We start from the raw sequence: 26,541 nt of genomic DNA on the forward strand, positions 1-26,541 counted from the left end.
CCCCAGAGTGTCCTCAAAGTGTCCCAAAATGTCCCCAGGGCATCCCCAAACTGTCCCCAAACTGTCCACAAATTGTCCCCAAATTGTCCACAAATTGTCCACAAATATTCCCCAAACTGTCCCCAAATTGTCCACAAAGAGTCCCTAAAATGTCCCCAAAATGTCCTCAGGGCATCCCCAAATTGTCTACAAAGTGTCCCTAAAATGTCCCGAAAGCTCCCCCAAGTTGTCCCCAAGTTGTCTCCAAACTGTCCCCAAAGTGCCCCCAAACTGTCCCCAAAGTGCCCCCAAACTGTCCCCAAAGTGTCCCCAAATTGTGCCCTAAAGTGCCCCCAAACTGTCCCCAAACTGTCCCCAAAGTGTCCCCAAAATGCCCAAACTGCCCTCAAACCCCCCAAACGCCCCCCGCCCCCCCCAGTGCCCACCCCCACACGCCCCCCGCCCCCCGTGCCCGCCCCCCACACGCCCCCCGGTGCCCCCCAGATGCTGAACCTGTTCGTGGCCGTCATCATGGACAACTTCGAGTACCTGACCCGCGACTCCTCCATCCTGGGCCCGCACCACCTGGACGAGTACGTGCGGGTCTGGGCCGAGTACGACCCCGCGGCATGGTGAGGACCCCCGGGGGGCACGGGGGGCACGGGGGGCACGGGGAGAGGGGACAGGGACATCCCCCAAGGGGACAGGGACACCCCCGGACACACCCCGGGGGGACAGGGACACCCCTGAACCCCGCAGGTCCGTGCGGGTCTGGGCTGAGTACGACCCCGCAGCATGGTAAAGGGGCACGGGGGGCACAGGGAGAGGGGACAGGGACACCCCCGAGGGGACAGGGACACCCCCGGACACCCCTATGGGGACAGGGACACCCCCAGGGGGACAGGGACGCCCCCGGACCGGGCAGGTCAGTGCAGGTATGACCCCGCAGCATGGTAAGGACCCCCGCGGGGGGCACGGGGGGTCACGGGGAGGGGACAGGGACACCCCCGAGGGGACAGGGACACCCCCGGACCCCCCTATGGGGACAGGGACACACCCCGGGGGGACAGGGACACCCCCAGACCCCGCAGGTCCGTGCGGGTCTGGGCCGAGTACGACCCTGCAGCATGGTGAGGGGGCACGGGGGGCACGGGGGGGGACACGGGGACACCCCCAGACCCCCCTATGGGGACAGGGACACCCCAGAGGGGACAGGGACACCCCCAGGGGGGACAGAGACACCCCCGGACCCCCCTATGGGGACAGGGACACGCCCGGAGGGACAGGGACACAGCCCGGGGGGACAGGGACACCCCCGGACCCCAGGGACACCCCCAGACCCCTCCCAGAGGAGGGGTCACCCCCCACCCCCCCATTTGCCCGGGGGGGTCCGTGGGGAGGGGGCGGCAAAAGTGACCCCGAGACCCCCCCCCCCGTTCACCTATGGGGGCGTCCTGGGGGTTCCTCTCGACCCCCGGGGGGGGGGCGGTCTGGGGGGGCCCAAATCACATCGGGGGGGGGGTCCTGGGGGTTCCTACCGCCCCCTCCCCACCCTGGGGGGGTCCTGGGGGTTCCTACCACCCCCTCCCCACTCCGAGGGGGGGGGGGTCCCATCCCCCATTAATTCACCTTTCCCGACCCCCCCCCCCGGCCCGGAGGGGTCTCGGGTGGGGGATTCCCGGTTCCCGGGGGGGTGTCCCGGTTTTTGGGGGGGGGGTCCCGCCCCCCACGCCCCCCACTAACGTGTGTCTCTTGCAGCGGGCGCATCCATTACACACAATTCGGGGGGGGGTTGCTATATCCCGGTTTAGGGGGGTGTCCCGGTTTTTGGGGTGGGGTCCCCGGTTCCCGGGGGGGTGTCCCGGTTTTGGGGGGGGGTCCCGCCCCCCACTAACGTGTGTCTCTTGCAGCGGGCGCATCCATTACACACAATTCGGGGGGGTATCCCGGTTTAGGCGGGGGTATCCCGGTTTTTGGTGGTGTATCCCGGTTTTTGGGGGGGGTCCCGGTTCCCGGGGGGGTGTCCCGGTTTTGGGGGGGGGGGGGTCCCGGTTCCCGGGGGGGTGTCCCGGTTTTGGGGGGGGGTCCCGCCCCCCACTAACGTGTGTCTCTTGCAGCGGGCGCATCCACTACCGGGACATGTACAGTTTGTTGCGCGTGATCTCCCCCCCCCTGGGGCTGGGCAAGAAATGCCCCCATAGGGTGGCCTGCAAGGTTCGCCCCCCCCCCAAATTAAACCCCCCCCCCCAAAAATGAACACGGCGAACCCCCCCGGGGCTGGAATGCGCTTCCCGGCGCCGGATATACATCATATATATCAGCAATGTATATATCATGTATATGGTCACACAGCCCCTCCCCCCGGCATGGAGACCCCTCCCCCCCCCCCGGCTTCCCGCCGCCCCCCCGGCATGGGGCACCCCCAAAAACCCCAAAAACCCCCCCAAAAACCCCCCCGAGACCCCCCCAGAGCAGCGCGGGTGGGGCCAGAGGGGAAATTCTGCCGGGGCTCTGCCTTGGATTGTTCTGTTTGGTTCCATTTATTCTTATTTATTGATTAATTTTATTTATTTTCATTATTTTCTGATTTATGAGGTTGTTATTATTTAATACTGTTGATGATTTGTTGTTACTATTTCATTTTTTATTTATTTCGTTACGTATGATTTTATTTTTTTTTAATTATTGTTATTTTCAAATTATGATTCTTTATTATTATTTGCCATTAACAATTCATTATTAATAAATTATTTATCGTTATCTATTTGCTTTTTCATTTTAAAAAAATTATTCCCTTTTTTTTAAATTTTCAATTTCTTCTTTTTTTGTTTGGGTTTTTTCCTTTGGTTGTTTTTTTTTTAATTTCTAATTTAAATTTTTTATTTAATTTTTAATTTTTTAAAATTTATAAATTTTTTTTTTAATTCCCAACTTATTTTTTAAATTTCCTATTTAACATATTTTTAAAATTATTTTAATTAATTTGTTTTACAATTTAATTTTCTTATTTTATTTTTTCTTTAATCTCCAATTTAATTTTCCCTAAACTTGCAATTAAATATTTTTCCATTTCCATGTTAATTTCCTTTCTTGACTTTATGTTTTAAACTTCTTTTTAAAATTTAATTATTTTCTCATTTAATTTTAAATTTTTTTTCTAATTTAAATTTTTTGTCCTTTTAAAATTTTTTAGCAATTTTAAAATTTAAATTCTTGTAATTTAATTTTTAATTTATTTTTAATTTAATTTTTTCAATTTATTTTAATTTTTTTTTTCAATTTTTTTAAATTTTATTTTTTAATTTATTTTTTCAAATTTATTTTAATTTTTTTTAATTTATTACTTAATTTAATTTTCTATTTTTAAATTTATTTTTTAAAATTTATTTTTAATTTTTAAATTTTTTAAAATGAATTTTTAAATTTAATTTTTTGTAATTTATTTTTCAATTTAAATTATTTTTAAATTTAATTTTTGTAATTTATTATTTTTATTTAAATTAATTTTTAATTTAATTTTTTGTTATTTATTATTTCAATTTAAATTATTTTTAAATTTTTTTGGTAATTTTTAAATTTAATTTTTAAATTTGTAATTTATTATTTAAATTTAAATTATTTTTTAAAATTTAATTTTTTGTAATTTTTTAAATCTTTTTTTATTATTTATTATTTCAATTTAAATTATTTTTTAAATTTAATTTTTTGTAACTTATTTCATTTAAAATTATTTTTTAAATTTGATTTTTTTGTAATTTATTAAGTCAATTTAATTTTTTGCAGTTTATTAATTTAATTTTAAATTTTTTGTAACTTATTATTTCAATTTAAATTATTTTTAATTTAAGTTTTTTGTAATTTATTTTTAATCTATTTTTAAAATTTATTATTTCAATTTAGATTATTTTTTAAATTTAATTTTTTTGTAACTTATTTCCATTCAAATTACTTTTTAATTTAATTTTTTGTAATTTATTAATTTAACTTAATTTAATTTTTTTGTAACTTATTTCAATTTAAATTATTTTTAATTTAATTTTTTTGAAATTTATTAATTTTTTAATTAATTTTTTTTAATTTATTAAATTAATTTAAAATTTTCATAACTTATTTCAATTTAAATTCCTTTTTAAATTTAATTTTTTGTAATTTATTTTCTCATTTAATTTTTTTTGTAACTTATTTTTTAAATTTAATTTTTTGTAACGTATTTCAATTCAAATTATTTTTTAAATTTGATTTTTTCCTAATTTATCAATTTAATTTAATTTATTTTTTCGTAATTTATTAATTCAATTTAATTCCATTTATTTGTAATTTATTATTTCAATTCCAATTACTTTTTAATTTCATTTTTTGTAATTTATTAATGTAATTAAATTTAAATTTTTTGTAACTCATTATTTCAATTCAAATTACCTTTTAATTTATTTTTTTTTGTAATTTATCAATTCTATTTTTTTGTAATTTATTATTTCAATTCCAATTACTTTGTAATTTCATTTTTTTCCAATTTACTATTTCAATTTAATTTCTTTTTTAAATTTAATTTAAATTTCGTTTTTTCATTCCATTCCATTTACAACCCCCCATATGTATATTTCTTTTCCCCCCCTCCCGGTCCCCCCGGTCCCCCCGGTCCCCGGTAACCCCCGGTGTGTCCCCCCCCCCTCTCTCGCCCCCAGGGGCCGCCTGACCCTCGCCGACATGTACGAAATGCTGCGGCACATGTCGCCGCCGCTGGGGCTGGGCGCCAGCTGCCCCCCCCGCGTGGCCTATAAGGTAGAATAACCCCCCCCCCCGGGGGTGCCCCCCCCGCCCGGCCCCGTTTTGGGGGAATTTCAGCTTTTTTTGGGTTTTTTGGGTTTTTTTTTTTTGGGTTTTTTTGGTGTTTTTTTGGTGTTTTTTTCTCCTCCCTCCTGCGGCCGCCGGGCCCTGCTGAGCCCCCCCCGGATGGGCTGGGTAAGATGCGCCCCCCCCCCCCAATATCAGGACCACCCACCCCCCAACCCACCCCTAAATGGGGTTGGGGTCCCTCCCTGGGGCTCAGCTGGATCCCCCCCCCCAAAGACCCCCCAAGATTTCTCTGGGAAGGGACCAAGGAGAGCCCCCAGACCTAAATTGGGGTCCCCCAAAGGGGTCAGTGAGAGTCCCCTCCCACCCCTAATGGGGTTGGGGTCCCCCCCTGGGGCTCAGCTGGATCCCCCCCCCACTCAAAGGACCCCCCGAGATTTCTCTGGGAAGGGACCAATGAGAGCCCCCAGACCTAAATTGGGGGATCCTCCCAAAGGGGTCAGTGACCCCCCCAAAGGGGTCAATGAGAGCCCCCCCCCCCCCAAACCCACCCCTAAAGGGGGTTGGGGTCCCCCCGTGGGGCTCAGCTGGATCCCCCCCCCACTCAAAAGACCCCCCCAAGATTTCTCTGGGAAGGGACCAAGGAGAGCCCCCAGCCCCAATTTGGATCAGTGACCCCCCCAAAGGGACCAATGAGAGCCCCCAGCCCCAATTTGGGATCTCCTCGAGGGGACCAATGAGAGCCCCCAGACCTAAATTGGGGTCCCCCAAAGGGGTCAGTGACCCCCCCCAGAGCCCAAACTTGGGGTCTCCTGAAAGGGGTCAATGAGAGCCCCCCCAGAACTAAATTGGGTCAGTGACCCCCCCCAAAGGGGTCAATGAGAGCCCCCCCCACCCCTAACCCACCCCAAATTGGGGTTGGGGGTCCCCCATGGAGCTCAGCTGGACCCCCCCACTCAAAGAACCCCCCCGAGATTTCTCTGGGAAGGGACCAAGGAGAGCCCCCAGCCCCAATTTGGGTCAGTGACCCCCCCCAGCCCCAATTTGGGATCTCCAGGAAGGGATCAATGAGAGCCCCCAGCCCCAATTTGGGTCAGCGACCCCCCCAGCCCCAATTTGGGATCTCCAGGAAGGGATCAATGAGAGCCCCCAGCCCCAATTTGGGTCAGCGACCCCCCCAGCCCCAATTTGGGATCTCCAGGAAGGGATCAATGAGAGCCCCCAGCCCCAATTTGGGTCAGCGACCCCCCCAGCCCCAATTTGGGGTCTCCAGGAAGGGACCAATGAGAGCCCCCAGCCCCAATTTGGGATCTCCTCGAGGGGACCAATGAGAGCCCCCAGACCTAAATTGGGGTCCCCCCAAAGGGGTCAGTGACCCCCCCCAGAGCCCAAACTTGGGGTCTCCAGGAAGGGACCAATGAGAGCCCCCAGCCCTAAATTGGGGTCCCCCAAAGGGATCAGTAAAGAGTCCCCCCCCCCACCCCTAACCCACCCCTAATGGGGGTTGGGGTCCCCCCCTGGGGCTCAGCTGGATCCCCCCCCACCACTCAAAGGACCCCCCGAGATTTCTCTGGGAAGGGATCAATGAGAGCCCCCAGCCCCAATTTGGGTCAGCGACCCCCCCAGCCCCAATTTGGGGTCTCCAGGAAGGGACCAATGAGAGCCCCCAGCCCTAAATTGGGTCAGTGACCCCCCCAAAGGGGTCAATGAGAGCCCCCCCCACCCCTAACCCACCCCAAATGGGGGTTGGGGTCCCCCCCTGGGGCTCAGCTGGATCCCCCCCCACCACTCAAAGGACCCCCCCAAGATTTCTCTGGAAAGGGACCAATGAGAGCCCCCAGCCCCAATTTGGGTCAGTGACCCCCCCAAAGGGACCAGTGACCCCCCCCAGCCCCAATTTGGGTCAGCGACCCCCCCAGCCCCAATTTGGGGTCTCCAGGAAGGGATCAATGAGAGCCCCCAGCCCTAAATTGGGTCAGTGACCCCCCCAAAGGGGTCAATGAGAGCCCCCCCACCCCTAACCCACCCCAAATGGGGGTTGGGGTCCCCCCCTGGGGCTCAGATGGATCCCCCCCCTCAAAAAACCCCCCTGAGGTTTCATTTTGGGGTCTCCAGGAAGGGATCAATGAGAGCCCCCAGCCCCAATTTGGGTCAGTGACCCCCCCCCAGCCCCAATTTGGGGGATCCTGGAATGGATCAATGAGAGCCCCCAGCCCCAATTTGGGTCAGTGACCCCCCCAGCCCCAATTTGGGGGATCCTGGAATGGATCAATGAGAGCCCCCAGCCCTAAATTGGGGTCCCCCAAAGGGATCAGTGAGAGTCCCCCCCCCACCCCTAATGGGGTTTGGGGTCCCCCCCTGAGGCTCAGCTGGAGCCCCCCACTCAAAGGACCCCCCCGAGATTTCATTTTGGGGGGCTCTGGGAAGGGACCCCAGCCCCAATTTGGGGGGTCCTGGAAGGGATCAATGATTCCCCCCAGCCCCAAATCGGGGTCCCCCCAAAGGGGTCAATGACCCCCCCCAGCCCCAATTTGGGGTCTCCTTGACGGGACCAACGAGAGCCCCCAGCCCCAAATTGGGGGGTCCCCCCAAAGGGCTCAACGCCCCCAACCCCCAGCCCCAATTTGGGGTTCCTACCCCCCCATATCCGGGGTCACCCCATTTTTAGGGACCCCCCCCTCCCAGCCCCACCCCCTCCCCCCTCAGTGAGCCCCCCCCGCCCCCCCCCGGCTGCTGCACGGCCCCCGCCCCTCCCCCCCCCGAACCGCGGGGGCTCCGCAGCTGCATCGTGGGGTGGGGGAGGGGCGGTCCTGCATCTTGAGGGGGGGGAGGGGTGGTGTCGGGCATGGGGGGGGGGGGGAGGGGGAATCCGTGCCTCAGTTTCCCCCCCCCACCCCGGGCATCGCTCGCTCTGCGCCCCCCGCCCCTCCCCCCGCGGGGCTGCATGGGGGAGGGGGTTGGGGGGGGGGGGGGAGGGGCGGCTTTTTTGGGGAGGGGGCAGCGGGAGCTGAGGGGGAGGGGGCGCGCGGGGCTGAGGCCTGGCAAAACCATCCCCACCCCTCCCCCCGCACGTGTGTGACCCCCCCACCCCCAAAAATGCCGGATTGCACCAAAAAAACCCCCAAAAAAATCCCCGGAATGGGACTGGGAATGAACCCCCCCCTCCCCCACCCCGCCCCGCTGCATGAGCCGCATGCGCCGCCCCCCACCCCCCCAAAAAAAAACATTTTGGGGGTCCCGCTTGGCCGTGCCCCCCCTTCCCCCCCCCCCCCCCAAAAATAAAACGGGGAGAAGGCGGAGGCCGGGGGGAGGGGGAGGGGCGGGGGGGGGGGGGGTCGTGCCTCAGTTTCCCCGCCCGCCAGGCGGGGCAGCCCCCGCCTTCTCACCTGCCCCTCCCCCCCCGGGGATGGGGGGTCGGGGGGTGCCGGCTGACCTCCCCCCCCCCTCCCCAAATTGGGGGTCCCCCCCCGCAGCGGCTGCTCCGCATGGACCTGCCGGTGGCCGACGACAACACGGTGCACTTCAACTCCACCCTGATGGCCCTGATCCGCACGGCGCTCGACATCAAGATCGCCAAAGGCACGGGACAGAGCGGGACAGCGGGGGGATAGTGGGGGGACAGTGAGGGGACAGTGTGGGGACAGCGCGGGGACAGTGTGGGGACAGCGCGGGATAGCGCGGGGACAGCACGGGATAGAGCGGGGACAGTGTGGGGACAGTGTGGGGACAGCGGGGGGACAGTGTGGGGACAGTGTGGGACAGCAGGGACAGAGCGGGGACAGTGTGGGGACAGCGAGGGATAGCGCGGGATAGCGGGGACAGAGCGGGGACAGTGTGGGGACAGTGTGGGGACAGTGTGGGGACAGTGTGGGGACAGTGTGGGACAGCAGGGACAGAGCGGGGACAGTGTGGGACAGAGCGGGGACAGTGTGGGACAGCAGGGACAGAGCGGGATAGCGCGGGGACAGTGTGGGGACAGTGTGGGGATAGTGGGGGGACAGTGAGGGGACAGTGTGGGACAGAGCGGGGATAGCGCGGGACAGAGCGGGACAGAGCGGGGACAGTGTGGGACAGTGTGGGGACAGTGTGGGACAGAGCGGGGACAGAGCGGGGACAGAGCAGGGATAGCGCGGGACAGAGCGGGACAGCGCGGGGACAGCGAGGGGACAGCAGGGACAGTGTGGGGACAGTGTGGGGACAGTGTGGGACAGTGTGGGACAGAGCGGGGACAGAGCGGGACAGCGTGGGGACAGTGTGGGGACAGCGAGGGATAGCGCGGGGACAGCACGGGATAGAGCGGGGACAGCGTGGGGACAGTGTGGGGATAGCGCGGGAACAGAGCCGAGACAGCGTGGGGACAGCACGGAATAGCGGGGACAGAGCGGGGACAGCGGCGGGACAGTGTGGGGATAGCGGGGACAGAGCGGGGACAGCGCGGGATAGCGGGGGGGACAGCGCGGGGACAGCAGGGACAGAGCGGGACAGCAGGGACAGAGCGGGGACAGCGAGGGGACAGTGTGGGGACAGCGAGGGGACAGTGTGGGACAGAGCGGAGACAGTGCGGGGACACCAGGGACATCGGGGGATATGGGGACATTGGGGACACCAGGGGCATGAGGACACAGGGGGACATGGGGACACGGAGGGGACACAGCCAGCATAAAGGGACATGAGGACACGGGGACACCGGGGGGACAAAAGGGACGCGGCAGACAAGGGGCCATGGGGACGCGCAGGGTGTCCCCAAGGGACTGGGGAGGCCGGGCTGTCCCTGAGGACACACAGAGCCACCTGTGCCACCCCCCCGGTGTCCCTGAGGACACACAGAGCCACCCGTGCCACCCCATGGTGTCCCTGAGGCACACAGAGCCACCCGTGCCACCCCCCTGGTGTCCCTGAGGACACACAGAGCCACCTGTGCCACCCCCCTGATGTCCCTGGTGTCCCCGGTGTCCCTGAGGCCATACAGAGCCACCCGTGCCACTCCCCCGGTGTTCCCAGTGTCCCCCCTGATGTCCCCAATGTCCCTGGTGTCCCCGGTGATGTCCCCGGTGTCCCCAGTTGAGGCCCCGCAGAGCCACCCGTGCCACCCCGCAGTGTCCCTGGTGTCCCTGGTTGAGGACACACAGAGCCACCCGTGCCACCCCCTGATGTCCCCGCTGTCCCCGGTGATGTCCCCGGTGTCCCTGGTGTCCCTGGTGATGTCCCCTGATGTCCCCGGTGATGTCCCCGCTGTCCCTGATGTCCCCGGTGATGTCCCCGTTGTCCCCAGTGTCCCCCCTGATGTCCCCAGTGATGTCCCCGGTGATGTCCCCGCTGTCCCCGGTGATGTCCCCGGTGATGTCCCCGCTGTCCCCGGTGATGTCCCCGGTGATGTCCCCCCCGCTGTCCCCCCTGCTGTCCCCCCGATGTCCCCTGATGTCCCCGGTGATGTCCCCGGTGTCCCCGCTGTCCCCGGTGATGTCCCCGGTGATGTCCCCGGTGATGTCCCCGTTGTCCCCGGTGATGTCCCCCCTGATGTCCCCGGTGATGTCCCCAGTGATGTCCCCGGTGATGCCCCCGGTGATGTCCCCGGTGATGTCCCCCCCAATGTCCCCCCTGATGTCCCCGCTGTCCCCGGTGATGTCCCCGGTGATGTCCCCCCCAATGTCCCCGCTGTCCCCGCTGTCCCCGCAGGCGGGGCCGACAAGCAGCAGATGGACGCGGAGCTGCGCAAGGAGATGATCGCCATCTGGCCCAACCTGTCCCCCAAGAACCTGGACCTGCTCGTCACCCCCCACAAGTGTAAGGGGCCGCCCCGTCCCCGCTGTCCCCGTCCCCGTCCCCGTCCCCTGACCCGTGTCCCCGTGTCCCCGCAGCCACCGACCTGACGGTGGGCAAGATCTACGCGGCCATGATGATCATGGAGTACTATCGGCAGAGCAAGGCCAAGAAGCTGCAGGCCATGCGCGAGGAGCAGGTGGGGACCGTCCCCTGCTGTCCCCTGCTGTCCCCTCCCCCGGTGTCACCCCGCCCGGGGTGTCCCCGCTGCCGCCTCGCAGCCCCCGAGGGCCCCAGGCCGGCGCCGTGCTCTGTTCTGTCACCGCCGGTGTCCCCGTGGCCCGGTGTCCCCATGTCCCCTGGTGTCCCCATGTCCCCTGGTGTCCCTGTGTCCCCATGTCCCAGTGTCCCTGTGTCCTTGTATCCTGGTGTCCCCATGTCTCTGTATCCCGGTGTCCCTGTGTTCTGGTGTCCCCGTGTCCTTGTGTCCCCATGTCCTGGTGTTTTGGTGTGCCCATCTCGGTGTCCTGGTGTCCCAGTGTCCCCTTGTCCCCATATCCCACTGTCCCCATGTCCCCACTGTCCCCATGTCCCCAATGTCCCCATGTCCCCCACTCCCATTGTCCCCCAGTGTCCCTAGTGTCCCTACTGTACCAAATGTCCCCCTGTCCCTCTGTCCCCCACTCCCACTGTCCCCATGTCCCCATATCCCATTGTCCCCACTGTCCCCATTGTTCCCCACTGTCCCGATGTCCCCACTGTCCCCACTGTCCCCATTGTCCCCACTTTCCCCCGTGTCCCCACTGTCCCGATGTCCCCACTGTCCCCATGTCCCCATTGTCCCCACTGTCCCCACTGTCCCCACTGTCCCCCTGTCCCCCATTGTCCCCACTGTCCCGATGTCCCCACTGTCCCCATGTCCCCATTGTCCCCAGTGTCCCCACTGTCCCCACTGTTCCGATGTCCCCACTGTCCCCACTGTCCCCAGTGTCCCCACTGTCCCCCTGTCCCCCCACTGTCCCCAGTGTCCCCACTGTCCCCAGTGTCCCCACTGTCCCACTGTCCCCACTGTCCCCAGTGTCCCCACTGTCCCCCTGTCCCCCCACTGTCCCCAGTGTCCCCACTGTCCCCAGTGTCCCCACTGTCCCCCACTGTCCCCATGTCCCCACTGTCCCCACTGTCCCCACTGTCCCCATTGTCCCCACTGTCCCCATGTCCCCACTGTCCCCACTGTCCCCATATCCCCATTGTCCCCAGTGTCCCCACTATCCCCACTGTTCCGATGTCCCCATTGTCCCCATTGTCCCCCTGTCCCCACTGTCCCCAGTGTCCCCAGTGTCCCCAGTGTCCCCACTGTCCCCTGTCCCCACAGAACCGGACCCCGCTGATGTTCCAGCGCATGGAGCCGCCCTCCCCCACCCAGGAGGGGCCCCCGGGACCGGACGCGGCGCCCGCGGCGGAGCCGTAAGTGCCACCCTCATGTCACCTGCGTGTCCCCAGTGTCCCCCTCGGCGTCCTGAGTGTCCCTGCGGTGTCCCCTGCATGTCCCTGATGTACCCTGCATGTCCCCTGTGTCCCCTGCATGTCCCCGGTGTCCCCCTCAGTGTCCCCTGTGTCCCTGCGGTGTCCCCTGCATGTCTCCAATGTCCCCCTCAGTGTCCCCTGTGTCCCCCTCAGTGTCCCCTGTGTCCCCCTCAGTGTCCCCTGTGTCCCCTGCATGTCCCCTATGTCCCCTGCGGTGTCCCCTGCATGTCCCCGATGTCCCCCTCGGGGTCCCCTGTGTCCCCACAGTGTCCCCGATGTCCCTGCATGTCCCCTGCAGTGTCCCCCGGTGTGTCCCCTGTGTCCCCTTCAGTATCCCCTGCATGTCCCCTGCAGTGTCACCTGCAGTGTCGCCACAGTGTCCCCTGCGGTGTCCGCAGTGGTGTCCCCTGCATGTCCCTGGTGTGTCCCTGGTGTCCCCTGTGTTTCCACTGCAGTGTCACCTGCAGTGTCCCTGCTGTCCCCCGCGGTGTCCCTGCTGTCCCCTTTGGTGTCCCCCTCGGTGTCCTTGGTGTCCCCTGCATGTCCCTGCTGTCCCCTTCGGTGTCCCCCGCGGTGTCCTTGGTGTCCCCTGCGTGTCCCCAGTGTCCCCTTTGGTGTCCCCTGCGTGTCCCTGCTGTCCCCCACGGTATCCCCTGTGATGTCCCCTTCGGTGTCCCCACGCGCCGCTGTCCCCAGGGCCGGGCGGGACGGGGACATGAAGCCGAGCCAGTCCTGGGTGACGCAGCGCGCCCAGGAGATGTTCCAGCGCACGGGCACCTGGAGCCCCGAGCGGGGCCACCCCGACGATGTCCCCAACAGCCGCCCCAACTCCCAGGTGAGTGACACTGCCACCCCCGCTGTCCCCAAGTGTCCCCTGAGCGCCACCCCCCCCACCGTGCCTCAGTTTCCCCTCAGTTCCTGCCACCCCAACCCCCAAACGAGCCCCGGTGCCACTTCGTGTGTGTCCCCACGTGTCCCCTGCCCACCTCGACGATGTCCCCAACAGCCGCCCCAACTCCCAGGTGAGCGACACTGCCACCCCCGGTGTCCCCAAGTGTCCCCTGAGCGCCACCACCCCCGCCGTGCCTCAGTTTCCCCTCAGTTCCCCCCACCCCAACCCCCAAACGAGCCCTGGTGCCACCGCGTGTGTGTCCCCCCGTGTCCCCCCGTGTCCCCTGCCCACCCCGCTGTCCCCGTGGGGGGGGTGTCCCTGTCCCCCCCCCGTGCTGTGCCTCAGTTTCCCCTCATTTCCCACCACCCCAACCCCCAAACGAGCCCCGGTGCCCCCCCGTGTGTGTCCCCCCGTGTCCCCTGCCCACCCCGCTGTCCCCGGGGGTGTGTCCCTGTCCCCCCCCGTGCCGTGCCTCAGTTTCCCCGCTGCTGCAGCTGGTGGAGATGCGGGAGATGCCCAAGGACGGCCCCTCGGACAGCGATTACCTGCCCGCGGAGGGGCACCTGCCCGCGGAGGGGCACGGCCGCGCCGCCTCCATGCCCCGCCTGCCCGCCGACCCCCAGGTGAGGGGAGGGGACAGCAGGGGACAGTCCCCGCTGCCCCCCCCGCGCTGCCATCGCCCCCTTTCCCCTCCCTCCCTGCAGCTTTCAGGGTGGCCTTGGGGACAGCTGTGTCACCTGCCATGGCTGGGGGAGGGTGGGGCGGGGGTCTCCAGGGTGGGGTGTGAGCATGGCGGCTGGGGGCTTTATTGGGGTGCTTTATTGGGGGGGTGGGGACACCCCCAAAGTGTCCCCGTGCCCCCGGCATGGCCGGCTTGGGGACAAGGACGGGGACGCGCTCTGGCTGCTCTGCTCATTGCTGCTGCCCCTCCCCCCCCCCGCCGCTGCTGCTGCTGCTTGGCTGCTCCGCCCCGCCCCCCCCCACCCCCGGACCCCCCCCCAAACCCCCCCGGGACCCCCGGGCCGGGGTCTCAGCGCTCTCTGTCTCTCCTGCGGCTCCGCGGCTCCTCCTGGGCCGGCCCCGGCAGCGGAGGAAGGTGCGACCCCGAGGCAATAACCTCAGTGTAGGTACCCCCGAGACCCCCCACCCCAGAGACCCCCGAGACCCCCCGAGACCCCCCCAGAGACCCCCGACCCCCCCGGGACCCCCCCAGAGACCCCTGACCCCCATCTCAGACTGCCCTGAGACCCCCGACCCCCCCTGAGACCCCCCCAGAGACCCCTGACCCCCCGAGACCCTCCCCAGAGACCCCCGAGACCCCCCCGACCCCCCCAGAGACCCCCGGCCCTCCGAGACCCCCCCCAGAGACCCCCGACCCCCCCGAGAGCCCCCCAACCCCCCTTGGACCCCCCCCACCCCACTGCACCCCCCCCCGGCCCCCCCGACTGTCTCTGTGTCCCCCCCCCCACGTTGTCCCCTCTGTGTCACCCCCTGAGGAGCCAGCGAGGAGCAGCGCCCGTGTCACCACCCCCTGTCCCTCTGTCCCTCTGTCCATCTGTCCCTCTGTCCCTCTGTCCCCCTGTCCCTCTGTCCCCCTGTCCCCCTGTCCCTCTGTCCCCCTGTCCCTCTGTCCCTCTGTCCTCCTGTCCCCCTGTCCCCCTGTCCCCCTGTCCCTCTGTCCCTCTGTCCCCCTGTCCCTCTGTCCCCCTGTCCCTCTGTCCCCCTGTCCCCCTGTCCCCCTGTCCCTCTGTCCCCCTGTCCATCTGTCCCCCTGTCCCCCTGTCCCTCTGTCCCTCTGTCCCTCTGTCCCTCTGTCCCCTCAGCAGCAGTTCAATGTTTAGAGCAGCAGGACGGGGGATCTGTCCTGGGGGGCACAGCGGGGACACGGTGACAGTGGGGATAGGGTGACACTGGGGACACGGTGACACTGGGGACACGGTGACAATGCGGACAGAGTGACAGTGGGGACAGGGTGACAACGGGGACAAGGTGACAGTGGGGACACGGTGACACTGGGGACAGGGTGACAAGGGGGACACGGTGACAATGGGGACAGGGTGACAGTGGGGACAGGGTGACAACGGAGACACGGTGACAGTGGGGACACGGTGACAGTGGGGACAGGGTGACAACAGGGATAGGGTGACAGTGGGTACATGGTGGCAGTGGGGACACGGTGACAATGGGGACAGGGTGACAATGGGGACACGGTGACAGTGGGGATTGGGTGACAGTGGGGACAGGGTGACAGTGGGTACATGGTGGCAGTGGGGACACGGTGACAATGGGGACACGGTGACAATGGGGACACACAGTGGCAGTGGGGACACGGTGACAATGGGGACACAGTGACAACACCGCATGGAGACAAATCCGGGGGGGCTCTGGGGACACCTGGGGAGGTGACACCTGGGGAGGTGACACCGGGGGCGGGCACACCGGTGACCCCACCCTGGACCCCGCCGGCCCCTCCCCCCTCAGGTCCCGCCGCCCATCCCCCCCCGCCCGGTTCCCCCCCGGGCTCCGCCGTCCCCGCGGTGTCCCCGCGGTGTCCCCGCGGTGTCGCGGCGGTGTCGCGGCCGTGTCCCCGCGGTGTCGCAGCGGTGTCCCGGCGGTGTCCCGGCGCTGTCGCGGCCGTGTCGCGCTGTCACGGCGGGCCCGCTGTCGCGCTGTCGCGGCGCTGTCGCGGCGCTGTCGCGGCGCTGTCGCGCTGTCACGGCGCTGTCACGGCGCTGTCGCGCAGACCATCGCCGACTCGAGCCCCATCAAGCGCTCGGCCTCGCTGCTCGGCCACCCCCGCGCCCGCGGCGTCCGCCTGGACGATTTCTCCCTGGAGCGCGTCCCCCCGCCCGAGGACGGCCAGCGCCACCACCCCCGCCGGGGACACCGCGGCCACCGCGCCTCCGAGCGCTCCCTCAGCCGCTACACGGACGGCGACACAGGTGCGACCCCCGTGTCACCCGGGCGGGGACACCCCGCTGTCCCCAGGCCACCCCCGAGCGGTGGCGCGGTGGCTTTGGGTCCGCTGGTGTCACCCCCGTGTCACCTGCCGGTGTCACCCGAGTGCTCCGGGTGGCTTTGGGTCCGCTGGTGTCACCCCCCCCCTCCCCGTGTCACCTGCCGGTGTCACCCGAGTGTTCTGGGGGACCGAATCGGGGGGACCCCCCCCAAAAAAAAAAAAACCATAAAAAAATCCCAAATCCCAGCAGAAATCCCCAAATCCCCCGAGGAGTCCCAAAATCCCCTCAAGGATATCAGAAACTCCCCCAAAACCGCCTCAAGGGGACCCCAAAATCCCGTCAGTGACCCCAAAGTCCCAGGGGAGCCCCAAAATCGCAGGGGAGCTCCAAAATCCAAGGAAACCCCCCCCAAAAAATCCTCAAATCCCCTCAGAGCGCCCCAAATCCCCAGGGATTCCCTAAAATCTCCCAAGAGCATCAAAACCTCCCCAAAGACCCCCCAAAAAGCACCTCAAGGACCCCCCCCAAAAGAACCCAAACCCCATCAGTGACCCCAAAATCCCAGGGGAGCCCCAAAATCCAATTAAACCCCCCCCCAAAATAAAAAAAATCCCCAAATCCCCCCCAGATTGCCACAACCCCCCAGTTTTTGGAGATTCCCAAAATCCCCCAAGGACTTTGGGGGGAATCAAAACCTCCCCAAAGACCCCCCCCCAAAAAAAACCCTCCCCAGTGACCCCAAAATCGCAGGGGAGCCCCAAAATCCAATTTAAAACCCCTCAAAAAAAGAAAAAAAATCCTCAAATCCCCAGGGATTCCCTAAAATCTCCCAAGAGCATCAAAACCTCCCCAAAGACCCCCCAAAAATCACCTTAAGGACCCCAAACGCCATCAGTGACCCCAAAATCGCAGGGGAGCCCCAAAATCCAATTTAAACCCCCCCCAAAAAAAGAAAAAAAATCCCCGAATCCCCCCAAAACTCCAAAATTTTTGGAAATTCCCCCAACCCCCCACCCCTATTCCCCCATCCCACACTCGGGGGGTCCCCTCGGGGGGATCCCCCCCCCACATTTTACGTCCCCCCCCCTCCCCCCGCAGGGCTGGGCACGGACCTGAGCCTCACCACGCAGTCGGGGGGCGACGCCCCCCCCCCAAAAGAGCGGGACCCCGAGCGGGGCCGCGCCAAGGACCGGCGGCACCGGCACCACCACCACCACCACCACCACCACCACCACCACGGGGGGGGCCCCGGTGCCACCGAGCAGCACCGGGAGCGCGGCGCGCCCCCCCCCGCCGCCGCCCCGCCCCCCCCGGAGTACGGGCGGCCCCGGTCCCGGGATCGCCGCTGGTCCCGCTCGCCCAGCGAGGGCCGGGAGCACGCGGGACCCCCCCGCCAGGTGGGTGCGCCCCTCCGCTCGCCCCCCCTCCGCCTCTGAGACCCCTCCCCACCTTCCATCTAAGACCCCTCCCCCACCACCACCCGTTATTTGGGGGGGGGGGACACAAGGGCTGCACCCCCCCCCCCGGTGGATTCGACCAAAGACCCCCCCCCAAAATTATCCCCTCATTTTGGGTGGTGCTCAAAATGGGGAGGGGGGGGGAAATGTGCGACCCCCCCCCCAAAAAATCTCTCTGAGGGTCTCTTTGGGTGAGGGGGGGGGTCCCAGCGCCCTCCTTTACCCCCTCCCCCACCCCGCCAGTTTGGGGCTGGGGGCGTCCCAGTTACACCAGCAGAGCCCCCCCTGGGAGGGGGGGGGGTCCAGTCCCCCCTCCCCCAATTTGGGGGTCCAGTGCCCACCTGGGGGGGGTCCAGTGCCCACCTGGGGGGGGTCCAGCCCCGATTTTGGGGGTCCAACCCCCCCCCCCCCCAGGAGCGGCACCACCCAATGGTGATGATGGGGGGGGGGGGAGGGGACACCCCCCCACTCCCCCCCGGGATTTGGGGAGGGGGTTTGGGGGGGGGAGCGGCGGCGACGCTTCGACCCCTCCGGACGCGCCCCCTCCCCCCTCCCTGCTTTCAACCCCTCCCCCCCCATCTGCCCGCACAGAGCCCCTCCCCCCTCGCTTGCCCCTCCCCCCCCCCGCCCTTTTCGGCTGCTTTTTTTGGGGGGGGGTCCCGCCTTGATTCACCTCTCTGCTGTTTCCCCATGGCTGTGCTTTGGCTGCGCTGTCACGGCGAGGGGTGGCCCAGGTAAGCGCCTCGGGGCCCCCCCAAAACGAGAGAAAAAACAACAAAAAATCTGCTCCGGCCCCCCCGGGCTCCGGCCACCCTGGAAAGTTTGGAACGAAGCCGCCCCCTCCCCAAATTTCCAGAATCTTCCCCCCGAAAAACCCGAGACTCCAGGAGGAGCCGCTTTGGGGTGACCCCCCCCATTTATTCCCCCCCCAGACCTAAATTGGGGTGCAGAGACCCCCCCCCCCATTTTTATTTTGGGGTGCACCCCCTGAATCAGGGGTCTCACCCCTCCCCCAGCTGGGTCTGGGGGCTCCCCCAAACCTGTAAGGGGGGGGGTACAGAGCCTGTGCTGAGGTTTGGGGGTTCACAGCCCCTCCCCCACCCCGAGAAGGGTCTGGGGTCCTCAGCCCCCCCATTCAGAGAGAACAGACCCCCCCCAAATGTCCGAAATTGGGGCGGGGGTCCCCAGCCTGGCATTGGCCGCTCCTGGACCCCCCCCCCCAACAAACTCAGGGAACAATTTGGGGGTAACGCCCCCCCCGATTTGGGGCTCGGCCCCCCTCCCCCGGGCTGACTCTTCCAAACTTCTCCAGCTCCCCCCCCCCGCTGCCCCCCCTCCCCAAAACCCCGAGCTTTGCCTTGCCAGCGCTTTCGGGGGGTCCCAGCGCCCCCCGCGTCCCTCCTGTCCCCCCTTTGTGCCCCCCCGCGCCTGCACGGCTCCTGGCTGTGTCCCCCCCCCCTTTCCCCGCGGCTGCGACCCCCCCCGGGTCCCCATTTCCCTTCCTGCCCCCTCCCCACGATGTCCCCCCCGTGTCCCCCCCGCTGCCACCCCCGTGTCCCTTCTGCTCCCCTTGGTCCCCCCCCCCCCCCCCGCGGCTGCGACCCCCCCCCGTGTCCCCATTTCTCCTCCTCCCCCCACCCACGATGTCCCCGTGTCCCCCCCCCCCGTGCTCCACCCGCTCCCCACGATGTCCCCATGTCCCTCCCGTGTCCCCATTTCCCTTCCTCCCCCCTCCGATGTCCCCGTGTCCCTCCCGGTGCCCCCCCCGTGTCCCCACGATGTCCCCACATCCCTCCCGTGTCCCTTGCCGTGCCCCCACGCCCCCCGGGATGTCCCCCCGATGTCCCCGTGTCCCCCCCGTGTCCCCATTTCCCTTCCTCCCCCCCACGCTGTCCCCGTGATCCCCCCCGTGTCCCCCTTCCCGTGCCCCCCACGATGTCCCCGTGCCCCCCCCCGCCCCCTGGGATGCCCCCCGGGATGTCCCCACGATGTCCCCATGTCCCCCCCGTGTCCCCATTTCCCTTCCTCCCCTCCCCCGACGTCCCCGTGCCCCCCCCGGCCCCCATGATGTCCCCACGATGTCCCCGTGCCCCCCCTCCCGTGCCCCCCCCGCCCCGCGGGTTGTCCCCCCGATGTCCCCGTGTCCCTCCCGGTGTCCCCCCCGTGTCCCCATTTCCTTCCCTCCCCTCCATGATGTCCCCATGTCCCTCCCGTGTCCCTTCCCGTGCCCCCCTCCATGTCCCCACGATGTCCCCACGCTGTCCCCGTGTCCCTCCCGCGTCCCTCCCGTGTCCCCCCCGCCCCCCGGGATGTCCCCGGGATGTCCCCCCCGTGTCCCCCTTCCCGTGCCCCCCTCCATGTCCCCACGATGTCCCCACGCTGTCCCCGTGTCCCTCCCGCGTCCCCCTTCCCGTGCTCTCTCTGCCCCCCGGGATGTCCCCACGATGTCCCCGGGATGTCCACACTATGTCCCCGTGTCCTTCCCGTGTCCCCTCCCGGTGTCCCCCCCCCCGTGTCCCCATTTCCCTTGCTCCCCTCCCCCGATGTTCCCGTGCCCCCCCTGCCCCCCGGGATGTCCCCACGATGTCCCCGTGCCCCCCCCGCCCCCCGGGATGTCCCCCCGCTGTCCCCCCGGTGCCACCGCCGTTGTCGCTGTCGCCGCAGGGCAGCAGCTCGGTCAGCGGCAGCCCGGTGCTCTCCACGTCCGGGACCAGCACCCCCCGCCGCACCCGCCGCCAGCTCCCGCCGACCCCCGCCACTCCTCGGCCCCACGTCTCGTACTCGCCCGCCGCCCGCCGCCCCCCGCCCGCCGCGCCGCCCCCCGCCCGCGGCCCCCGCCGCCCTCCGCCGCCCGCCGACCCCCGCCCCGCCGCCCGCCCCGCCGCCGCCGCCTCCCGCTGGCCCCCCCGCGACACCGAGCCGCCGATGCCGCTCGACGGACGCGCCCCCCGCGCCCCCCGCGCCACCGGGACCCCCGGCGGGGGCGGCCCGTCCCCGCCCCGGCCCGGGCGGCGGCTGCCCAACGGGTACTACCCGGGCCACGGCGGCACCGGGAAAGGGCGGCCCGGTCTGCGCGACCCCTACAGCGAGACGGACGATGATTGCTGCTAGCGGCGTGTCGCGACAGGGCGCGCGCGTAGCCGATATATCGCGACAGCGTGTCGCGGCCGGGGGGGGTGGAAGTCGCCACCGGCACCGCGGCCGCCCCCCCGTCCCCCCCGCCCCCGCCCGCTCCCGGGGTTTTGGATGAGTTTTATCATCTGGAGGAGCCGCCGCCGCCGCCGCGGGGGGGGCGGACCCGGGGACCCCCCCCCCGAGACTCCCCCGGGACCACCCGAACCCCCCCCCCGGCCGGGAGGAGCCGCCGGGACGGGAGCGGAGCCCGGGAGGCTCCGGGATGGGCAGCGGGAACACCGGGTACTGCCACCGGGAACGGCGGGAAGGGGCACCGGGAACACCGGGAATACCGGGAACGGCCACCGGGACCGGGAACCGCCGCCGGGACCCGGCACCGGCACCGGGAACCGCCACCAGGACCGGGAACGGGCACCGGGAACACCGGGAATGGGCGCCGGCCCCCCCCCGGCCCGAGGCACGGAGGCGGCGGAACCGGGGCCGCCGCCATTGCATGAACCGAGTTACCGAAACCGAGAAATAAAAAAAAGATCAAAGACAAAAAAAGGCAAAAAAAAGAAAAAAAAAACAAAACAAAAAACAAACAAAAAAAACCAAACCGAGCCCGAAAAACAAAAAAACCCCGAAAATTCCCGAACCAGAACCAGGAAATAAAAAAGGAATTTTGGATCGAGCCCGCCTCGCTCCTTCCCGGGATCGGGGGGGGCACCGGGGGGGGCACCGGGGAGGGGAGGGGGGGCCCGTGACCCCCCGGTAACCCCGCGCGGAGCCAACCGGAACCGGAACCGGAACCGGGGGGGGTTTCCCGGGTGGTCCCCCCGCCCCCGGTACCGGATATTTCCCCTCCCCCCTTCCCGCCCCCGGTACCGGAAGAGGCGGGGGGGAGGGGAAGAGGTCGGAATTTTCCCCCCCCCCACCCCCCGGTTCGGACCGACCCCCCCCCAAATTCCCTCCGTTCCCCCCCCCCCCGCAAAAAAAAGACGCCCCCCGAGGCAGCGGCTGCACAAACGGCACTTTTAATTTTAATTGGTTTTTAATTGATTAACAAAATAATAATTAAGGGCAATTAACGGGGAGAGGGGGGCAGGGCCAGCCTGGACCCCCCCCCCAAGCACGAGGGGGAAAACGGGGACGGGGGGGGTCCCCGAGGGTCCGTTCGTGTCCGGTTCCGTTCCACCGGGGGGGGCCCGCAGCAGTTTGGGGGATCCCCGTTAACGTCCGTGAGTCCCGGGGGGATCCCCGTTAACGTCCGTGAGTCCGGGGGGGATTCCCGTTAATGTCCGTGAGTCCGGGGGGGATCCCCGTTAACGTCCGTGTGTCCGGGGGGGATCCCCGTTAATGTCCGTGTGTCCGGGGGGGATCCCCGTTAATGTCCGTGTGTCTGGGGGGGATCACCGTTAATGTCCGTGTGTCCGGGGGGGATCACCGTTAATGTCCGTGTGTCCGGGGGGGATCCCCGTTAATGTCCGTGTGTCCGGGGGGGATTCCCGTTAATGTCCGTGTGTCCAGGCGGGGATCCCCGTTAATGTCCGCGTGTCCGGGGGGGATCCCCGTTAATGTCCGTGTGTCCGGGGGGGATTCCCGTTAACGTCCGTGAGTCCGGGGGGGATCCCCGTTAATGTCCGTAAGTCCTGGGGGGGATCCCCGTTAATGTCCGTGTGTCCGGGGGGGATCCCCGTTAACGTCCGTGAGTCCCGGGGGGGATCCCCGTTAATGTCAGCTGGTCCCGGGAGATTCCAGAACCGGATCCGCGTGTCCGGAGGGGATCCCCGTTAATGTCCGCGTGTCCGGGGGGGTTCCCGAACCGGTTCCGCGTATCCCGAGGGGGTTCCAGAACCGGATCCGCGTGTCCGGTGGGGTTCCCCGTTACGTTCCGCGTGTCCCGGGGGGATCCCCGGTAATGTCCACGTGTCCCGGGGGGATCCCCGTTAAGTTCCGTGTCCCGGGGCTCTCCGGAGGGCTCAGCACGCCCCGACCGCGCGCACCAGGAAGCCGAAGGCGGCTGCGGGCGGCCCCGAGCAGCGCCCGGGCGGCCCCGGTGGCACCGGCGGCGCCTCCGCCTCCAGCCGCGCCCGTTTGCTCGGTACCGGCCCCCGGCCCGGCCCCGCCGAGCCGCTGCTGCGCCGCTTCTGCCCGGCCCGGGGGGCTCCGGTGGGCCGGGGAGGACCGGGGGCGGCGGGAGGGGGGTCCCGGTTCGCGGGGCCCGGGGCGGAACGGGGACCCGCGGTCGGGAGGGGGTTCCGGTCCCGGTTGGCGGGGCTCGGGGGGTCCTCTCCCGGTCGCCCGGGAGGGCATCCCCGGTACCACTCACTACCGGGGGCTCCGCTCGGTGGGTTCCGGTGCTCCCCGGTGCAGTCCCTGCCGGGGCTCCCCCATTCCTGCTCGGTCCGGTTGATCGCTCGGTCCGCGCTCGGTGTGTTCGGGCACCGGGGGTCCCTGCTCGGGCCGCCCCCCGGTGCGGGGGTCGCTCCGTTCCCCGCAGCTCCGGTAATCTCCGGTCGGGGGATCGCGTTTCCCGCAGCCCCGGTAATCTCCGGTACCGGGCTCACTCCGTTCGCCGCAGCCCCGGTAATCTCCGGTCTGGGGGTGGCTCCGCTCTCTGTAGCCCCGGTAATCTCCGGTCTGGGGGTGGCTCCGTTCCCCGCAGCCCCGGTAATCTCCGGTACCGGGCTCACTCCGTTCCCCGCAGCCCCGGTAATCTCCGGTCCGGGGATCGCTCCGTTCCCCGCAGCCCCGGTAACCTCCGGTCCCGGGAGGATCCCGGCGGCCGCTCGGGCGCTCAGGTACCGGTGTCGGGCGGCGCGGACGAGCAGCGAGAGCTGCAGGCTCCGGTGCAGGCGGAGGCCGCCCCGCCGCACCCGGCACCGGTAAAGCTTCCAGACCGACACCGTCAGCAGCCGCTGCGCCTCCTCCATGGCGGCACCGGCACCGGGAATGCTCCGGGACGGCCCCGCCGCGCTTCTTGTACCGCCCCGACCCCCCCGTGCCCCCCCCGCCACCGCATCCGGCCCCGGGACCGCCCCGCGCCCCCTCCCCCGGCCGCCGCCACCGCATCCGGCCCCGGGGCGGCTCCGCCGCGTCTCGGAGGCGCCGGGGACGGAAATGGGTCTGGGGGGGCTCCGTGCCCCGGGGGGGTCGGGTCTGTAACCCCCCCATCCCCCCTTCACAGATTCGGGGTGCCGGTGGAAATTGGGGAGGGGTCTCCATGGTTTATGGCGGGGGGGGGTCTGTGCGGTCCCGGTCATGTTCTGGGGAGGGTGGGGGGAGTCCCTGTGCCCCCTCCTCATATTTGGGGGGGACTCCCTGTGACCCCCGTGATTTTTGGGAGGGGTCCTTGTGCCCCGTCCCGTGTTTCGGGGGGGGTCCCTGCACCCCCTCCCGTGTGTTTGAGGGGTTCCTGTGCCCCCCTATGAATTTGGGGAGGGGTCCCTGCACCCCCTCCCGTGTGTTTGAGGGGTGCCTGTGCCTCCTCATGATTTTGGGGAGGGGTCCCTGTACCCCCTATGTTTTGGGGAGGGGTCCCTGCGCCCCCTCCCGTGTGTTTGAGGGGTCCCTGTGCACCCCATGATTTTGGGGAGGGGTCCCTGCGCCCCCTCCCGTGTGTTTGAGGGGTCCCTGTGCACCCCATGATTTTGGGGAGGGGTCCCTGCGCCCCCTCCCGTGTGTTTGAGGGGCTCCTGTGCCCCCCTATGAATATGGGGGGGGGGGGTCCCTGCGCCCCCTCCCGTGTGTTTGAGGGGTCCCTGTGCCCCCCCATGAATTTGGGGGATCCCTGCGCCCCTCCCCTATTTTGGGGGGGGTCCCTGTGCCCCCCCCATTCCCCCCCTCCTCACCCGGGGATCCCCTCCCCGCCCCCGCCACTTCCATGCCCATATAAGGCATCGCTGACGTCACGGGAAGGGGGCGGAGCCGCGCGCGGGAAAACCCGCGAACGCGCTTCCGCATGCCCAAATAAGGGCAAAAAAGGGGCGGGGCCGCCCTTTTCGCGCCCTCCCCGGGGCTTTTCGCGCCCCCCCCCCCATTTTGGGGCGGTTTTCGGGGGTCGCAGGCGCGGCTGTTACAAACTCTGTGTTTATTTTCACTATTCACACGCTCCCTCGCGCCCAACAGCAGTTCATGTGCAACCTCCAGCGTCGGGGGGGGGCTCTGGGGGTCCCGGGGGGGGTGGGGAGGGGTCCCGGTGGGTCTGGGGGCGCTCCAGAAGGGCCTCTGGGGGGGTGGGGGGGGGAGGGGTCTTGGCACTTCATTACACAGGACAGACACTGGGGGGAGGGGAGGGGGGGGGTCCCCGGGGAAGCCAAGCACGGGGTGGGTGGGGTCGGGGGGGGGTCCATGCGCCCCCCACCCCCCAAATTCTGTACAGCAGAGAGAGGAGAAGGGGGAGAACGAAGAGATGGACCCCGATTTTTGGGGGGGGGGGACAGCAGGGAGAGACCCCTCCCCCCTCCATTCCTCGGGGGGGAAAAGGGGAAACTGAGGCACGGGGATGGGGGGAGGGGGGTGACAAAGGGGGAACCCAGGCCGTGGGGGGAGGGGCGGGTTTGGGGGGGGGTCCCTGTGCCCCCACCCCGTGCTGGGGGGGGCGGGGGCGGCAGCGGAGACGCGGAGGGAGTGCGGGGGGAGGGGCGGGTAAGGCACTTGACCAAACGTCAGGAGACCTGGGGGGGGAGGGGCGGCAGTGGGGGGGGGGGGGGGGGGCACACCTGGGGACACCCCCAGACTGAGTGGGGGGGAGGGGGAGGCTCCCAGGGGGGTTCTCAGCAAACCGTGCCTCAGTTTCCCCTTTGGAGCTGGGGAGGGTTGGGGGAGGGGTCCCCGCATCCCCCCCCCCTCCCCCCACTCAGGGTGTCCCTGTCCCCCCCCCCACCCCCAGCGTGGGGGAGGGGTGATAAGGGGGGACCCCTCCCAATTTGGGTGGGGGGGACACACACACACACACACAGAGACAGGTGAGACCCCCCCCCACTTTGTGACACACCTGGGGACACACCTGGGGACAGGTGACCTGGGGGGGGAGGGGGGGACACATGCGGGGGGGGGGGGCTGCCCAGAGCCGGGGGGGCGTCCCTGGGAGGGGGGGGAGGGGGGGACACGGGGGGGACACACACATGCGGGTGCCAGGAGGGGAACGGGGGGGGGGGTGCACACGGAGGGGGGGGGAGGGGCAACGAGACCCCAGACCCCCCCTTTGGGCCCCCCCCCCGAATGCTGGGGGGGAGGGGCAGCTGCGCTTGTGCCGAGAGGCTGCTGCCCCCCTCCCCCCCCCCCAAAAAAATACCCCCAAAATTTGGGGGGGGGGACACACAGGACCCACCGGGGCCGCCATGGGGGGTCCCTGCCCCTGAGGGGGGGTCCCTGCCCCTGAGGGGTCACTTTGGGGGGGTCCCTGCCCCTGAGGGGGGGTCCCTGCCCCTCACAGTTCCCATCTGGGGTGGGGGAGGGGGGGGTCCCTAAACCACACAGGTCCCTTGCTGGTGGGACCCTCCCCCTTTTTGGGGAGGGGTCCCCAGGTGGGGGGCGGGGTGGGGTCTCTATGCCCCTCACCCGTCTGGGGGGGGTCCCTATTCCTACAGGGTGCATTGGGGGGGTGGGGGGATATCGCTGCCCTCCCCCCATTTTAGGGTGGAATCCCCTCCCCACTTGGGGGTGGGGGGGGTGTCACTGCAGCCCCCTCCCCAAATTCAGGCTGCAATCCCCTCCCCACTCGGAGCGGGGTGGGGTCCCTACACCCCTCACCTGTCTGGGGAGGGGTCCCTACTCCTACAGGATGCACTGGTGGAGGATGGGATCACCCCCTCCTCATTTTAGGGCACAATCCCCTCCCCACTCGGGGGGTGGGGGTGTTCACCTGTCTGGGGAGGGGTCCCTACTCCTACAGGGTGCATTAGTGGGGGGGATCACCCCCTCCTCATTTTAGGGCACAATCCCCTCCCCTTTTGGGGGTGGGGGGGGTGTCACTGCAGCCCCCTCCCCCAATTCAGGCTGCAATCCCCCTCCTCATTCAGGGGGGGTGTTCACCTGTCTGGGGAGGGGTCCCTAC

General features: G+C 64.1%; 2 protein-coding genes across 2 annotated transcripts in view; one reads left to right on the plus strand and one right to left on the minus strand.

The window, feature by feature from the left end:
- CACNA1A (calcium voltage-gated channel subunit alpha1 A) overlaps positions 1-21,163 on the plus strand; it is a 66,444-nt gene extending 45,281 nt beyond the window's left edge. Inside the window, exons 36-47 of the mRNA XM_084223890.1 lie at positions 484-611; positions 4,665-4,761; positions 8,247-8,352; positions 10,450-10,557; positions 10,632-10,732; positions 11,906-11,997; positions 12,754-12,892; positions 13,444-13,572; positions 14,037-14,072; positions 15,693-15,891; positions 17,008-17,306; positions 20,031-21,163. Of these exons, the coding sequence (XP_084080016.1) occupies positions 484-611; positions 4,665-4,761; positions 8,247-8,352; positions 10,450-10,557; positions 10,632-10,732; positions 11,906-11,997; positions 12,754-12,892; positions 13,444-13,572; positions 14,037-14,072; positions 15,693-15,891; positions 17,008-17,306; positions 20,031-20,477 (1,881 nt within the window). The 3' untranslated portion in view covers positions 20,478-21,163. The remainder of the gene's footprint in view (positions 1-483; positions 612-4,664; positions 4,762-8,246; positions 8,353-10,449; positions 10,558-10,631; positions 10,733-11,905; positions 11,998-12,753; positions 12,893-13,443; positions 13,573-14,036; positions 14,073-15,692; positions 15,892-17,007; positions 17,307-20,030) is intronic.
- A 373-nt stretch (positions 21,164-21,536) lies between these two features.
- Positions 21,537-23,419, minus strand: IER2 (immediate early response 2). The gene has a single exon (XM_084223899.1). It carries the CDS (start codon positions 23,414-23,416, stop codon positions 22,463-22,465), a length of 954 nt encoding a protein of 317 aa, XP_084080025.1. The 5' UTR covers positions 23,417-23,419; the 3' UTR covers positions 21,537-22,462.
- Between the last annotated feature and the right edge of the window lie 3,122 nt (positions 23,420-26,541).

The sequence above is a fragment of the Fringilla coelebs genome, assembly GCF_963513975.1.
Source record: "Fringilla coelebs genome assembly, chromosome: 32".
In the NCBI taxonomy this organism is placed as follows: Eukaryota; Metazoa; Chordata; class Aves; order Passeriformes; family Fringillidae; genus Fringilla; species Fringilla coelebs.

What these genes read in the sequence shown, in the direction of transcription:
- IER2 (XM_084223899.1), bottom strand. Translation starts at nt 23,416, where the DNA reads ATGGAGGAGGCGCAGCGGCTGCTGACGGTGTCGGTCTGGAAGCTTTAC.